Source organism: Epinephelus fuscoguttatus, linkage group LG21, assembly GCF_011397635.1.
Source record: "Epinephelus fuscoguttatus linkage group LG21, E.fuscoguttatus.final_Chr_v1".
Classification (NCBI taxonomy): Eukaryota; Metazoa; Chordata; class Actinopteri; order Perciformes; family Serranidae; genus Epinephelus; species Epinephelus fuscoguttatus.
The window spans coordinates 23006800-23022242 of NC_064772.1; the positions used below are offsets into that span (position 1 = coordinate 23006800).

The 15443-nt window shown below is 44.4% G+C and overlaps 2 protein-coding genes across 2 annotated transcripts in view; one reads left to right on the plus strand and one right to left on the minus strand.

Annotated features, from left to right (window-relative positions):
- Positions 1-393: 393 nt before the first annotated feature.
- arxa (aristaless related homeobox a) lies at positions 394-7718 on the plus strand. The gene is made up of 5 exons (XM_049565734.1): positions 394-856; positions 1136-1700; positions 3009-3054; positions 4766-5097; positions 5671-7718. Exons 1-5 carry the CDS (start codon positions 667-669, stop codon positions 5936-5938), a joined length of 1401 nt encoding a protein of 466 aa, XP_049421691.1. The 5' UTR covers positions 394-666; the 3' UTR covers positions 5939-7718.
- A 4069-nt stretch (positions 7719-11787) lies between these two features.
- pola1 (polymerase (DNA directed), alpha 1) overlaps positions 11788-15443 on the minus strand; it is an 83570-nt gene continuing 79914 nt past the window's right edge. The window contains exon 37 of the mRNA XM_049565098.1: positions 11788-12804. Coding sequence (XP_049421055.1) covers positions 12668-12804 — 137 coding nt within the window. The 3' untranslated portion in view covers positions 11788-12667. The remainder of the gene's footprint in view (positions 12805-15443) is intronic.

Here is a 15443-nt window from a genome sequence, read left to right on the forward strand (position 1 = left end):
AGTTGCAACTGTTGCCACCTCGCCCAAAAATAGTCTTGCATTATCAGATAATTTAATTGAAGCGAATATGATTTTAGCTGACCCCTCTCACATGATAAAAAAAAAAAAATCAGGGTAAAAAAAAAATATTTTTTAAGTTTATCTGCCGAGTTCGTTCCACGCAGGAAAAGCACTCCATGCCGGGTTTTGTCGCCTTTCCCTCAAATTAACTTTAATCGTAAAATATATAAAGCAGCCCCGCGCTGTCTCTCTCCCCACATACACACACACGAGCCAATCAGGCGCTCAATAACAGCCTACATGTCTGCTGAGCGAGCGCGCGGAGCGGAGAAGCGCCTGGCAGAGCGGAGCTGAGCGCGAGGAGCCAAACCGCTGCCTGTCATTAGCTGAGAGTGTGACAGAGGAGTGACAGAGCACAGAGAGGGAGGGAGGAGGAGGAGGAGGAGTGAACGGTCCCGGTTCAAACACACACACCGGCCTGAGAAGAGAAGGAGGAGAAGGAGAGGAAGAAGAAGAAGAAGAAGAAGAAGAAGAAGAAGAAGAAGAAGAAGAAGAAGAAGAAGGAGAAGAGGAGAGCGCACCGGACCCCGAGAGTGTGTGAAGGAGAGTGGGAGAGAGTGGGAGACTGACAGGCGTTACCGAGACGAGACGAGCCGAAGCGTCGACATGAGCGGTCAGTTTGAGGAAGACCTCCACGACAGGGGCGAGAGGAAGAGCAGTAAATCCCCGACGCTGCTCTCCTCTTACTGCATAGACAGCATTCTGGGCCGCCGGAGCCCCTGTAAGGTCCGGCTGATAGGGGCGCAAAGTTTGTCGGGTCTGCCCGGCAGAGGGGAGCTCGACAAGACGGCTGACAGTAAGTTTTATTTGAGATTAAATTAAAAACAGTATTTTTTAAGTTATTTTGGAGCATTGTGAGGGATAAACATGTGCAGCTTTGTGCGCAAAGTTAATGCGTCAAGGAGAGTTGGTTTTTATGGAGCAAGCAGGTCGACATGTTTAACAGTGGATAATGTTTTTAAAATAAAATGTTTCTTTATTAAACAGCTGTTACAAAGTATGACAGGGTTGTTACAGGCCTATAAAACTTTATTCATATGAACATTTTGCCATTTTGCCATGCCTCCCTCTCCAGGGCCAACCAAAGACCCCCTTTCTCTCGCCGCTGACATGCACCTGCCTCCCAAGCTCCGCCGCCTGTACGGCCCCGGGGGGAAGTACCTCCACGACCACGCAGAGACACTCGACAGGGAGCGGCTCCTCCTGGAGCAAGCCAGCGACAGCCTCAAGATCAGCCAGGCGCCGCAGGTGAGCATCAGCCGCAGCAAGTCCTACCGGGAGAACGCGTCGCTGAGCCGGGGAGAGGGCGACCAGAGTCCCGGGGAGGGCTCGGAGGACGGCAGCCTGGGGCTGGTGGAGCTCGGCCCGCTCAAGTTCGAGGAGGACGCGGGGAAAGAGGAGGAGGGCTGCGGGGACGCGGCCGCGCTGTCCCCGAAGGACGAGGAGAGGGAGAGCTTGAACGCCGGGGATGGGGACGTGAGGGACGGGGAGGACAGCGTGTGTCTGTCGGCGGGCAGTGACTCGGAGGAAGGGATGCTGAAAAGGAAGCAGAGAAGATACAGGACTACCTTCACCAGTTACCAGCTGGAGGAGCTGGAGAGAGCTTTCCAGAAGACACACTACCCCGACGTCTTCACCAGGTAAGACACAGTAAAACTATTTATTTAATGGTCATAAAAATAAAAAAAAATGCTGTGAAATTCTAAAATTTTGTCTTCAATAAAATAATTATTTTAGAAATTTTGCACTACAGGCCTGTGCCTTTTTTTAAATTTAAAACCATAAAAACTAGGCCTAATAATTTTAATTTACATGCATATAAAACCCCTATAATTACACTAATATACTAATAATTGTCTTATAATAATTATATTATTATTCATTTTATTTTTATCGTTATATACTCTGTGGCTACGTTTCAAATAAAATCCAAGCAACACAGAGACACAAAACATGCACCGTGTTCTCTAATAACTCCTTAACTTAATGTGATAATTAAATGCATTTAATTTTAAATAAACATATAAAAATTCCAAAAGCATCCCCAGTAATTCCACACGTGTTTAACCGGACACTGTGCGGATCACACCTCATAAAATGCCTCAACACCAAACCCGTGCCCAGCATCAGCGCACACAATGGGCCCTGCAAGTGCAAACACTGGGGACGTTTTGTCACCTATATCCGCTCCTGTTCATGTTATTCTCAGAGGGAACAATTAACAGGTGCAGCTCAGGTTACCTGCTGGACATGATACTCAAAAAACACAGGGCCTCACCTCAAGCCAAAGGGCAGGTGCACACACAAATACACATTTTATGAGGGTTTTATAAATGCTTAAAAATACCTTATTAGATTTTTTTATGTAAAGGAAAATAAGCCATTTAAATAAAAATTCTTCACAGTAACATTTTGATATTTGACACATTTTATGCTTTAAATTAGAGGCTTTCTGACACAATAACTTGCTTTTTCGATTTTTTTTTTTTTTAACCATTGGGATTATTCATATTTTCCAATCGATTTACTTTAAGGCGACTCGTGGCTCTAATTCACACTGCCAGCCCATCTTGCAGCTGAAGGCAGCGTCAATTGCTTTGTGGCAGGCTAGTTTAGATGTCATTATTTCAACCATTATGTTGTTACAGTGACAGGCCTGTGCTGAGGAAAATCTAACAATCACTAGGGCCTATTTCTACCCATCCGTGACAGGGAAAATAGAATATGGCTATGGCGTCTTTTCTGCAGTCCATGCGCCAAGGGAGGAGAACAAAAAAATCAAGCCTATTTTCGGTCGCCTATTGTTGACAGTGAACAACAGGAGGGGACAAAACAGCAATTCTGCGTTGCTTTCCAAGACGGCTGCCCTGTAACCTTGAATCTTTTTTCCTTTCTTGTCTCTCTTCCTCTTTTTTTTTTCTTTTTCTTTTTCTAAATATTCTTTTCAGAGAAGAGCTCGCAATGCGCCTGGATCTCACCGAGGCCCGTGTGCAAGTAAGTGGCTCTCTTGTTTATCTTTATCTGCAAAAGAAAAAGCCTGTGACTTGTAAATCAAATAGAGGAAAAAAGAGAGAGAGGGGAGGTAAAAAAAAATAAATGTTTTATGTCCTCTATAAAATGTCCCCCGGTACACAGTGCTGGATAATAACCGGTGATATGCGTCACTGATTGAGGATCAGCGATTACGGGCCAATTTGAGGCGGTAATTTATTACAGTAAAAATGTGTTAAATGGCCCCAGTCGCTGCGCGGGGAAGGTCTTTCCTGTTATTGAATGTTATTACACGCGAAGGGACGTTTTAGTGGCAATTAAGCCGACGCTGGCGATTCATAAAAAGCTCACTTAGTGCAGGAGCAAACACTGTCTGTATTCCCGGGATGAGATGGTGTTTGGATTCCCATCAGAAGGGACAGAGAGGGGGCGAGATGTGTGTGTGTGTGTGTGTGTGTGTGTGTGTGTGTGTGTGTGTGTGTGAGTGAGAGAGAGAGAGGGGAGATGTGTGCAGGAATAAGAGAGAGAGGGAGAGGAGGGAGGGGGGGGGGGAAAGAGAGGAGGGATAATGCTATTTGATTTCCCATTATGTGATTGCAATAGACCTGCATTGATCCGATGCTTTGCACTTGGGAGCGAATGAGAGACCATTAAAGGTGTTTGCTCCCCGCTCCCCTCCTCCCCCCTCCCTCCCCCCTCCTCCTCCTCTCTCATCCCACTCTCTCCATCCCTCCCTCCTCTTCCTCGCCTCGCACTGAAAGCGTGGCTTGCATGTCGAAAGCCCGGGCTCATAACCAGAGAGACAGTTCAAACACGGTGGACGCTCCGGGAGGTTATGGCCGTCGGTAAAACAACAGATGTCTCTTTAGGGGCCTGTAGGTGAACAAATCACTTAACGGGCGCCATCAGGAGGTGATAAAAACTCATAAATTCCCGAGGGGCTGTGTAATGCTAAACAGCCCTCTGGGAATAATGTGTGTGTATTTGTGTGTGTGTGTGTGTGTGTGTGTGTGTGTGTGCAGGGCCTGTCGCTCAAGCCAGCTCGTTCAATCACTTTGCTCATGTTGACATTTTGCTCATTGTGAGAGCCCCGTGCTTCTGCAGAGCAAACTGGGCAACAGTGGATGCGTGGGAAAGTTAAATACTCTCTTGGATGGAAGTCACTTGTTCTGCGTCTCTTAAGAATTTAATTTAAAGCGCATTAATTGTTATTGGAGCCAGTTCAGCGGTAATTTTCTGGATCTTTTGTTAACACCGCTCTTAATTATCTCCCCCCTCCACCAGCACCAGCACTCTGCAGCCCAGTCTGCAGGGACGGGGGGGTTTAATTAGACAGAAAGTAGATTTAAGGGACCGTGAGCGGCAGGGTTTACCTTGCATGTAATTACCCTTGACTTTCCGCCTATTGGCCACCACCTGAACTAGACAACTATTAGACTACACTGACACAACATTCAATAGAGTTTAGTCATGTTAATTACAACGAAGCATTGCTGTGAGAAGCAGGGCAGGGAGTTATAGTTTTCATTATTTATAGCATGGGAGAGCTGCATAAGCAAACAGCTATACTGGCATTTGTGACTTGTTTCCAACTGAGCACCCACTCCTTCATTTCGAGAGGAGGAAAGGCAAAAACACACCTGAACTTGTAGAATCTGCTATCCTCCCTCTAACTGCTCATATTAATGTGTCGTCACCTCTGTGTGCCCCCCAGGTGTGGTTTCAGAACCGCAGAGCCAAGTGGAGGAAGCGTGAGAAGGCCGGGGTGCAGGCCCACCCGTCAGGCCTGCCGTTCCCAGGCCCCCTGGCAGCGGGTCACCCTCTCAGCCACTACCTGGAGGGAGGGCCCTTCCCTCCCCACCACCACCCTGCCCTGGAGTCGGCGTGGACGGCTGCTGCAGCTGCGGCCGCCGCGTTCCCCGGCCTGGCCCCACCGCCGCACAACGGCTCCGCTCCGCCCCTGGCCACCCCGCTCGGCCTGGGCACCTTTCTGGGCACAGCTGCCATGTTTCGCCACCCTGCCTTCATTGGACCCACTTTTGGCAGGTAGGCTGAACCCATGCACAGAGCTCCCTTGGACCTGCTATCTCTTCTTCACACTCATGTACACCTGAAACTGTGTGCCATGTCCATTCACATGTATGGAGAAATGAACAGCAGACACCAGGCTCATAATAACCTCATCATGTGACTCTACTGACTGATGGTTGCTGTGGTCGTCAGTCACACCGCACTACTGTTTATCTCACGGTGACTGATTATAAATATGTTATACTGTTAACCATTCACAGTGGTGTGTAATCACTCTGTCAAATGTCTTAATGAATTAACCAAACGTGTGATCCTGCCAGACAAGCTGTGAGGAGGTGTGACACGCCGCACACTCCATATGCCACAATTAGCCTCTCATTTGCTCCCGTCCTCTCTGCTATAGAGAATTATTAACATTGTTCTCTCCACGTTATCCTTTACATTAAAGAAGTCAGCTTGAATAGATGATGTAAATCTATTTAGAAATGGAGAGGAAGTAAAATACATCAGAGGGACAGTGAAAATCAAAATGCTATTTAAACTTTAAACACGTTCAGCATCCATAAATGTAAATCTGTCTTCCTACAGGCTCTTCTCCAGTATGGGTCCCCTGTCCAGTGCTTCCACCGCTGCAGCCCTCCTCCGTCAGCCCGCCCCCCCTGTAGAGAACCCCTCCCACGCGGGCCCCGTCCTCCCCGACCCTTCCTCCTCCTCGTCCTCCCCCTCTTCCGCGGCCGCAGCGGACCGCAGGGCCTCCAGTATCGCCGCGTTGCGCCTCAAGGCCAAGGAACACTCGGCTCAGCTCACCCAGCTTAACATCCTGCCCGCCGGAGCCGCAGGGAAGGAGGTGTGCTGAACACTCAACACCAGCTCTAGGCCTCCCTGTCCCGGGCTTACGTCCCATTCCATCACACACACCCCCACCCACGCCCCCCCCCCCCCCAAAAACCCATTCATACCCCTGGAGGCTGATGTCCTGACGTCCCCTTGTTCAACCACCCCTGTTACCTCATGTTTCCCCAACAAAATAGCACGACCAAATTCAAAAGAGCACAGGCTAAAAGACAGTGTGTGTGTGTGTGTGTGTGTGTCTGGTGATGACAGCTATCGTAATTTTGTTTTACACTCCATACTCACACCTCTCTGAATGACACCTCAGTAACTTGAAGAACAATTACAATATTTTATGACACAGCTAAAAAGATTTTCCTAATATTACTTCACACTACATATAATCCACATCTTTTTTTGATGGTGTGCCGCATGAATTTAAAAAAGTATACTTTCCTAAAGCACAAATTTGGAACACTTGTACTTTAGTATTTCCATGTGATGCTACGTTATACTTTACATTTAATTTATTCTACACCTCATTTATTTAGCAATAATTAGCTACTTTAAAAATTAGGATTTTACACACTAAACACATGAATTTATAAAATATTAAGCACTGTAACTGCTGCCCAAAAATACACCTACAACTACTTACACATTAAAGCATCAGCTATAATAATTCAGTAATGTAAAATACAGCTGTATCGCTCACAGGGGCCATTTTTCTGCGCTCTTAAAGTACATTTTGCTCAATTTTTTTGTACTTTTACTCAAATAGCAGGACTTAACTTGTGAGAGGGTGTATGTTTTGCCCAAGGAAATGATCTGTCATCGTACGCGCACACACAAACACACACACACAGAAAGAGCTGAAGAACCGCAGGGGAACCCAGACTTGTAGAAAGGATTCCTGTGCTACTTCAAATGTGGACAACTCGAGTGCTCGACATTAACACTGCTTAATCTGTATGCATTGATGTGGGCTGAGCCGGTCTGCGTCTATAATAAAGGCGAGTTGGAGGAGGTCCCCCCGCACCCCACCCACACCCACCTACACCCCCCCAGAACCAAAGGAAAACTGTCCATAGACCTTCCATAGCCTTCTCTACAAGCCTGACTCCTCTCCGCTGCTCGCCTGTCCACCAGTCACACTCAGCAGGACCACTGTGCATAAATACCTTTTAAATCTCTGACTCAAACCAGAGTTATTCGAGGTCGTTTCCAAGCGTCAGATTTCTGTAAATTTGCTGCAATTTGAGATTTTTTTTTCTCCCCCCCCCCCACCCCCACCTCAACCCCTCTCTTTGATTATCACAGCAGTGGCACTTTCCGCTGAGTCTGACTCCAGGACACGCGAGCAAAAGTTGAGACCTGACAAACTGTACATATTGTGTAAAAAAAAAAAGGGGGGAGAAAAAAAAGTACCACAAAAAAGGATGATTTTCAAAACAAGGTCGTGTATATTTCAGGAGACCGTGTTTTGATAATTTGCACTCCGTGTAGTGTTTAATGAATGTCGCCCTGTGTAGAATTTCACCTGTGTTTATGAATTATTAGGATTTTTAGATCATTATTTATGTCAAAACTTTTCCCCCCTGAGGAACCGAGTGAAGGAGATTTTGTTTTCTTATTAAGTGATTGTAAGTTTCCTGGTTTAATAATTGCTAATTTGAATAAATTACACTGGTAAAATGAGTTATCTTTTATTATTTCAAATTCCTTTAGAGCTGACATAGGCCTAAACCAGGAAAAAAATAAACAATGTGAAATAGAATATTATAGAACTATTAATAAAAGGTGTTATGAAGAAAATGTGTTTGCTGTCTTACATTGAAGAATAATTCTGCAGAATGTAAATTCTTACATAAATAAGTGTTTCTAATAATATAAATAATTGTAATATTAACTGAATAGTGCACTGGAATGTAAAATAAATGCATCAGACTGCAGTAGCAAGTTGTCTGGTGGTAAAAAAGCCTGCTGGGAAGGATGAAAACATTTCCCAAAGAGGAATTTATCGCTGCAGAGAGCAGAGATGGAGGCGTACTGCTCCACCTGAATAAGAGAAAATGCGTTAGGTGTATAATACAGCGCGCTGCGTGCGTCTATCCTCTTCAGCCGAGTTGACAAAATACTGACCATATATTCATGAGCTTAATCCCCAACATGTGAAACGCGCGACAAAGGCGAGGGGTTTTCAATTAGATCGCCCACTTTATGTGGGGGGGCCCGTCACAAAACTTCCTTTAAACCCCTTTAAAGGCGCTAAATTGGTCTTAACATCTGTAATGCCGTGTCGATGGAAGCGGGTCCCTTTTGTCATTAATGAAGTAACAAACCACTTCATCAAACGGCTTTCACACACACACACACACACACACACACACACACACACACACACACACACACACACACCTCGTAGAGTTAATTCCCCCAAATCCACCCCCTCCACCGTGCATTGGATCCCACAACTATTGCAGCACCATTACAGCAATCAATGGTTATTCTCCTCCGTTTGACCCATCCATGGTGCCCGAGCACACCGCGTGAAATTGCGGATTAATGTAGTCCCTCTTTTTATTGTGTGCATCTGTGAAAACCCTCTTCTTATTCCTTCCTTCAGGTCTTGCAGGTCCTACACCTGTTAATCACCCAATTTAGTCCAAACAAGCAGGAATTAGACGCGATAAGGGACCGATGGAGGAATATTCCTGCGCATTTACGCGCACAAAGTCACGCAGCTGCTCCTTGGTGCATAATGCAAAAAAAAAAAACAAAAAAAAAAGCAGGGGAAAAAAGAGAAAAGATAAAAACCAATTTTCTCCTGTGCGCCCAAACCATCTACGATGTGTGAGCTCCATGTTTTTTAAAATTCCCATTCTTTTGCTCAAGCCCAGTGGAGCGTGTGTGTTTTTTCCCCCTCTGTATGGCCCTATAGGGTTTTGATGAGATTGTCCGGGGGAGTTTTAATCTTATTGTGAATATAACTAATGAATGGCAAACCAATTTGTCCCTAATATCTGGGGAATGCCGGGAGGCGGATGACCTGCTGGGAGCGAGGCTTAAACTTTCTTTGCAGCGCAAAAAGGCGAGAAAATTGAAATGCTGTCGCAGGGCAATGGCTCTGGATTTATAAAGTCACACTTGTTGGATGTGTGCTCTTTCATTCAAAGACAGGCCTGCACTTGGGATTAGACCACGAGGCTTCTTATTGCATGAATGATCATGATAATGAATGTTGATATATTAAAAAAGAGGTGAATACAGTCCAATCATGCGGTGTTTTCTTGCAAATTGCCTGCACAGATGAAGAAGGAAATCTACATGATTTGGTGGATTGTGTCAACGCGCTGGGCCTTAATGCTGCTCCCGCCTCTCCCAGGTTAATCCAGGTGTCCAGAAAAGTGTAAGTCGTGCCTATTTTCATCATCGCCCCGCTCCTTTCTCCTTCCCCCAGCTGTTGGACTTGATTTGGCCCGTGATTTGGATTCTCCCGGGCCTCGTTTCTCCCACCACGACCCTGCCTGAGAGAATAGGCCCAATCACTCCACAGCCTCAGCCGGATCAGTCCTCACTCAGTCCCCGGGAGAGGAGCTCTAAAAGGCGCTTTGATGAACAGCACCCCCCCTCACCCCCTCCTCTCCATCATCCCCTCCTCCTCCTCCTCCTCCTCCTCCCCAGGCGGAGAACCGGCCCCGATGAAAGACCTGAATAGCAGGGCCATGGCACTCCGCTCCCCTCTCGGATCGCCCCTTAATTCCCCGTCTCTCTTGCTCTCATCCAATTAGCTCAGTGTATTAAGCGGTTTATCGTCTCATAACCGCCCTTTCAGCTCCAACAAGGGAGACACTTTGCAATAGGACCAGCTCTCCTTTTGACACCCTCTCTGCTGCTTGTATGTTCCACCGCGCTATGAATAACAGGGACAGAATAGGGGACTAATTCCCTCATCAAAGCCTACCTTGTACATCGCTGGTCAAAACGACAAGCAATAAAGCTTAACGCCACAATACAAAGAGACTTGTTCGACCTTATTAGCTTAGCTGGGTCGAATTAATGCAGGGGGACTCAATTTGGTTGACTACAAAACGGGGGCCCTCAGCCTGGCAGTGGGAATGGCAGGTCCTGTGCACATCTACTGGGAGCTGATTAAACCCAGCAACTGTGGGAGAAGTGCCGGAGCTGATATGATTTAATAAATATGTAAAGTTATGAGCAATAGGCTGCAAATGCACCGAGACACTTTTCTCTCACACACAGCATGTTCTATCCATTGCATAGTGAATCATGGTTTAAGTGTTCAGCCCACTTAAGGTTGCCTTCACAAGTCACAGTGGTTTGAAGTGATTTGTGAGGCGTGCAGTGTTTATGGAAATGCACGCGGCAGGATGGAGTAAAAAATCCCTCCACTGTATTAACACAAAGGAGAATTCTTGGATGGAAATGGTGAAACACTTAATGTAGCGAGTTACAGGCTGAGCGTTAACTACAGCAGAGGAAACACAGTATTTAGGGAGAGGGAAGCGATATGACAGTATGCATGCATCAGCCTGAGAATATCAACTCCTGCTAATAATGTTGGCATAATATACAGACACACAGGTATTCAGGTCACTGGATTAGCCAACAGCAAACACTCCTGAGTTATTTTATTCATAAACACCTCTCAATTGATTTCCCACAGAATGAACTATATCATAACACCGCGTTAGAAAATTACAAACACCATAATAGATGTTTTTATCTCAATCGTTCACTCCTATTTAGAAATCAACACTTGTTTGTTCTCCTGAAATCAAGTCAAACTCACAAAGTCCCCATCTGTATATTTAAACAGTACAGCTTCATCTTTCAATACTTACAGTACATACGACTTCTCTGCCTGTGTGTGTGGCGCTCGTCCACAAACCACTCGCTCCTTCTGAAAAATGAAAATACATAGTTATGTGTTAAAAAAAAAAAGGGCAATTAATTTCATATACTGGCTGGGCACTGTAGTTTTTTAACAAACGCTACTCACAGAAGAGGAAACAGTGCATTTGGTGGGGACTATTTACAGCTGCGGAGTAACACACACTTCTAATTCTAGAGAGAATCTAGGCTCATAGATATGAAGACGCACGCCAGCCAGTGCAAATGTGTGGCTCATTGGTGTGTCTTTAATAGTTTTGGGACTATGGAACAGAGGAATATCATATACTGTATTGTACATTAAACTTTGGCTACACAGCTTTAAGTCAGAAATCAAATACGTCATTATCGATATTGCGACACTATTGTTGGGTTGACTATTTGTGCTTTCACAGAATATTTACACAGTGAGATTTTTGATAAATAATCATCAGTAATGTGAGTATAATGACTTAATGTGTCAAGACAAATAATAAAACAACTTGTAAGTTCAGAAAATGACATCACTTTACTGTAGTGCAGCCTTTAAAACTAAAAAAAGACGACACTTAAGGTACTTTGATATCCAAAATCTAAGCAGCTATCTCGTCTCACATCATAATTTTGATATAATATCAATAAACTTACCAGCCTTAGCACAGGTATCACTTCACTGATGGTTTTGCTCTTTTTGTAGGACTTGTTTGGACTGATAAAAATACAGAATATCGCCTGACTTTCACTTTAAATATGGCGTCAAATACAGTGAAGGAATGCTCGATTTACACAGCCAGATGCCCTTACAGTATAAAAAGGGAAGATTATTTACATTTTTTCTAGTGTTTTTTATATTAACTTCACTTTTGTAGTGTTACAGAGCGCACTGGTTAACGGAAGAGACATTAAGACACTACAACATCCATCCACTCATCTCCATCACCCCCCACACTGTAATAACACAAGATTAACATCTTATCCATTTAGGTTTTTATTGAAGATTCAGTATCAAAATTGTTCTCATCAATACAAAATACCCAACACGACATATTCTGGTCATTACAAAAATCGTTACATACACCCACCTGAGCAACACAAGTGGGACACACACAGAAAATCACAGGCATTAAAACACAATCTGCACAGAGGGAAGAGGGGAAGGAGTGAAAGGGATGAAATGGCTTCAGTTAAACAGAGGCAGTGGAGGAGAAGGAGATCAGATGTTCGATACGTAGACAAAAGAGCGAGGGAGCAGCGCGTGTGGCCTCCCTCACCCCGTCACTCCCTGCATCCTCCTTACTCCTTTCTTTTATCCTCTGATCTGACACACACACACATACAGAGAGGCACACACACACACTAGGGATGAATGGTGGTAATCAGAACAAGTGTCCGATCGCTGCAGGCATCCAGTGGTCTTAGTGGCCGGGGTCACTATCATTGGCTAATTAGCCGCTTTTTGAGGATACTGGCTGATCTGAGGATATGTCATTTTCACACACACACACTCACATACACATCTGGGCACAGCTAGCGCACCCCCCAGCACACACACAATAGACTGTCATTTAGGTATGATTGCTAGTCCCCTTTAGGATACAGAGTCAGGGTGAGGGGGTCAAGTCATGAGCGTCTAAGTGAAGGGACTGACAAAAAGGTGAGATTAGGTTTGAAGTTAAATAACAAGCCCATTAGAGCCGGGGAACATTGTACAGGGGTGAGGAGGTCAAAGCCTAAAATCACCATCCCTGCTTTACATTTGGAAACCAAAAACCGATGTAGTTGAATGTGCAAATGTCCAGCTTTGAGTCAGATGTCGGAGCTTCTCGGCAGGTGTTGTCTTTACGGACGTGTGTGTGTTGTTTTACTTGAGGGAGGAGAAGGCCTGGAAGAGTTTGGCCAGGTTGATCTCCGAGTAGCCACTGGTGGCCAAGGCTTTGTCCGGCACTTCCTTCAGCCTCCGATACACTTCTTTTTCTTTGTACCAATGCTTTTGATGATCTGGAGGTGAGGGAAGAAAGAGAAGAAAGAAGAGTTATTGCCAGAGCTCAATGGAAGATCATTTGGTTCCTCAACTGCATCAAAGTCAATACCACAGGCGACCAGGACGTGTGCATTTCGAACTGGTGAATGATTCCCTCTTGGATGACTCTCACCCCCCTCTATCTCTGTGATTAGGTTCTGCAGAGTCCTACTGGAAGAGGAGCAGAGTGCACGCCGGCTTTGTCTCGTCACTAATAAACACCGAGGAGCGTTTCACCCTTAACTGGAGAGCTAACAGATCCAATGCTATCTACCAGTAATGCTATCACTTTGAGGGGCATCGCAGAATTGGACAGATGGGTCGATGGCAGCGTGTGCACACACACAGGATCATGGGATCGATAGAGATGCCCAATGAGAGCATGAAGTCAATATCTTGTCCCTGTTATCCCTTCGGGTGGGCCGTAATAAGGCCAGAGAGAAGACTGAGAGCTGCTATCCTGACCAAAACCAAATCTTTACAATATTATACTGAGCGTCAAGTGTAGATGAAGTATCATGAAACCAAGTAATAACACACTATCACACCAAAGAGTGCAGCGAGATACATCGGGAATAATAGTGTGTTGACTGGAGAGGTCACTGGTGAAGAAGCAGGAAGATGGAAATGGGATAAAGTTTGGTTTAGTCTGAGCATGATCTGATTTTACAGTAGTAGTCTGGTTTCTTTCATATTTAATATGAATTAAGTTTTCCCTCAGATCCTCATCTGGCAAAAACAGGGCTCATACAAATTTTAACCAATAAATGTCAATAACTTTTCCATGTATTTGAAGTAAGATTCATGTAAGGTAACATAAAAAATAAAAATCCATGTCAAGCTGGCCCATGCCTCCACATGACTTGTAGGACTAACATTAGCAGGCATTAACCACCTTAAGCACCCACAGTACTGCAGGTAGAGCTTGTCCCTTGATGGTGGATAAGAGGGAAGCACTTCAGCTGGTATGCTGGTCACCGGGGTAAAAACACAGGTGATGGGGATTGATTCACAAGGCAGCAGCAGCCTGTTGCCCGACATTAGCTGCTTTAGCATGGCTAGCTAGTGCTCCCTCTCCCATGTTTGAAATATCAAGATCAATACCATGATCCCGATTAACTTTATTGTCCCACAGAGTGGAGAATTTGCCTTGGGCCCTACACCCATGCTGAAACCATAGATATACAACATGCAGCATAGTACACAGACAAATCAACATTATACCCAGCGTAGCATCATATGCTAAAAATACCTCTACCAAAATGCAAATCGGCAAATAGTCATAACCCAGTGCCAGTCCTGGCTTTATCTGCCATTATTTAAAAGTTTTATAGACAGATATATGAATGAATTTTGAATCTGTTCAGCCAACATTTCAACATTAAACTACACAATTTACATTTTGTATGTCCTGGGTCCTGGTCTTTCACATGCCATGCCTTATATGTGTCCAAGTGAAGTCAGACATTACTACATTTGCATTTTCCTGGCTTTACGTGACAAAATAGAGGCTGCAACTGAGGTCGGAATCTGACGTTAGCCAGGAAGAGAACATAACATCAAGTGACTTAATGATCTCCCAAACATTAACACCGTATATACAGTACATTTATTCTATTATACAGGTATTTGGGAAGGGCATTTCCAAGACTTTTCCAAAACTTCTCTAGGCATAGAAAATGCCATTTTCAATTTCCATTACTTTTCAAGTTTTTTTTTAAGACAGTAAGCACCCTATAAAAATCTGCATAAAGTATCAGTACCGTATACTGAATATGTGCAACACAGCCCAGGAAAAACAGATCCAATCAGAGGTCGCCAACACAGTCTACAGAATTCTTTGGTCCACTCATAGTCCCTGTAAGATTTTTTTTGAGTCCAAAAACTTTGTCGAACTGCAAATGCATTAAAAAAAAAAAAAAGCTAAAATAACTAGTTACCACAAAAAATGACCAATGAGTACCAAAGTACCTCAAACAGGACTGCAACTAGAGCTGAAACAGTGAGCTGATTAATCAATTTGTCAATCAACAGAACATTAATCTAATCGGTAAATATATTGATAAACAGTAATTTTTGAAGCAAAAATGTCAGAAGTTAACTGGTTATTGCTTCTGAAATGTGAATATTTGCCGGGGTTTTTTTGTCTGTATTCAAGTAAAGAAAATATTTTTGGCTTTTCGGACTGTCGGCCGCACTAAACTGGCAATCTGAAGACAACACTTTGTTGATAGAAAATTAGGAGAGGCGTTTTTCAATATTTTCTGGCACTTTATAAACCAAATATTTAATTGATTGAGAAAAATAATAATTGCTTGAGAAAATAACATTTAATTGATTGAGAAAATGTATAAATAATACAGTAAGGTTGGGCGATGTGACAGTATATATACCATGCGCCAGTAGAAATGTGTTCACCAGTGGAAATTTGGCAATACCGTTCCTACGGCGGGAGGTATTCACAGCAGACTATGTCGCAAATCAGGGCTGGATTTTTTCGTGATCTCTTGATTCCCCCATGATTTCACGAATCCAGCTGCCTCGCAAGGTAACATTATTTGGGCTGACATGGAGATGGAGAGTGAATTTGTACACACAGAAACCCGTAACACTTGAA